The sequence below is a fragment of the Corvus brachyrhynchos genome, unplaced genomic scaffold (assembly GCF_000691975.1).
Source record: "Corvus brachyrhynchos isolate BGI_N302 unplaced genomic scaffold, ASM69197v1 scaffold365, whole genome shotgun sequence".
In the NCBI taxonomy this organism is placed as follows: domain Eukaryota; kingdom Metazoa; phylum Chordata; class Aves; order Passeriformes; family Corvidae; genus Corvus; species Corvus brachyrhynchos.
In genome coordinates this window covers 711,724-712,483 of record NW_008239544.1, presented here as the reverse complement: position 1 = coordinate 712,483, position 760 = coordinate 711,724, and the positions used below count along the sequence as shown (strand labels likewise).

The window sequence follows — 760 nt, the reverse complement described above, 5'->3', positions numbered from 1 at the left end:
TGGGAGGGCATTTGGGTGGGATTTGGGACTCAGGGGGCTCAGGAGGGGCCGTGTCCCACTGTCTGTGTCTCACCAGGTCAGTGGGGAGAAGAAGCCGATGGGCAGTACGGTGGGGATGCAGACCAGTGTGGAGACCAGTCCCCTGCTGAAGGTATGGGGACACGGGACTTGTCCTGCCTGGGCAGGGACAGGGTCCCCGTTCCCTTGGAATGGGGCTGGAGGGTGTGGAGTGATACCCAAAGGGTCACCAAATTGGAGTAACTGTGACCCATCTGCCATGGATGTCACCAAACTGGGGTGGCCACAACCTGTGTGCTGTGATTGTCACGGATTTGGGGTGACTGACCACAACCCACCTGCTGTGGGTGTCACCGAACTGGACTGATGGTGACCCCCATGCCGTGGCAGCACCGGGCAGAGGTGGTGGTCCCGGAGCGCCTGGCCCAGATGATGCGGCACATCCGGGAGCGGGACTTCGAGGGCTTCGGCCAGCTGGCCATGAGGGACAGCAACCAGTTCCACGCCACCTGCCTTGACACCTTCCCGCCCATCTTCTACCTCACCGACCTGTCGCGCCACATCATCGCGCTGGCACACCGCTACAACGCCCACCACGGCCACACCAAGGTACCAGCGGTGCCCCGGGGGTGGCACGGCACCGTAGCCTTCCCCAGGTCCCCATGTCCCCCCCAATGCTGCCACAGGTCGCCTACACCTTCGACGCTGGCCCCAACGCCGTCATCTTCGCGCTGGCCCACCC

General features: G+C 63.8%; 1 protein-coding gene across 1 annotated transcript in view; it reads left to right on the top strand.

Moving 5' to 3' along the window:
- Positions 1–755, top strand: part of MVD (mevalonate diphosphate decarboxylase) — a gene marked incomplete at both ends in the record, with an annotated part of 1,609 nt that extends 854 nt beyond the window's left edge. Inside the window, 3 exons of the mRNA XM_017741329.1 lie at positions 34–151; positions 409–627; positions 705–755. Of these exons, the coding sequence (XP_017596818.1) occupies positions 34–151; positions 409–627; positions 705–755 (388 nt within the window). The remainder of the gene's footprint in view (positions 1–33; positions 152–408; positions 628–704) is intronic.
- Between the last annotated feature and the right edge of the window lie 5 nt (positions 756–760).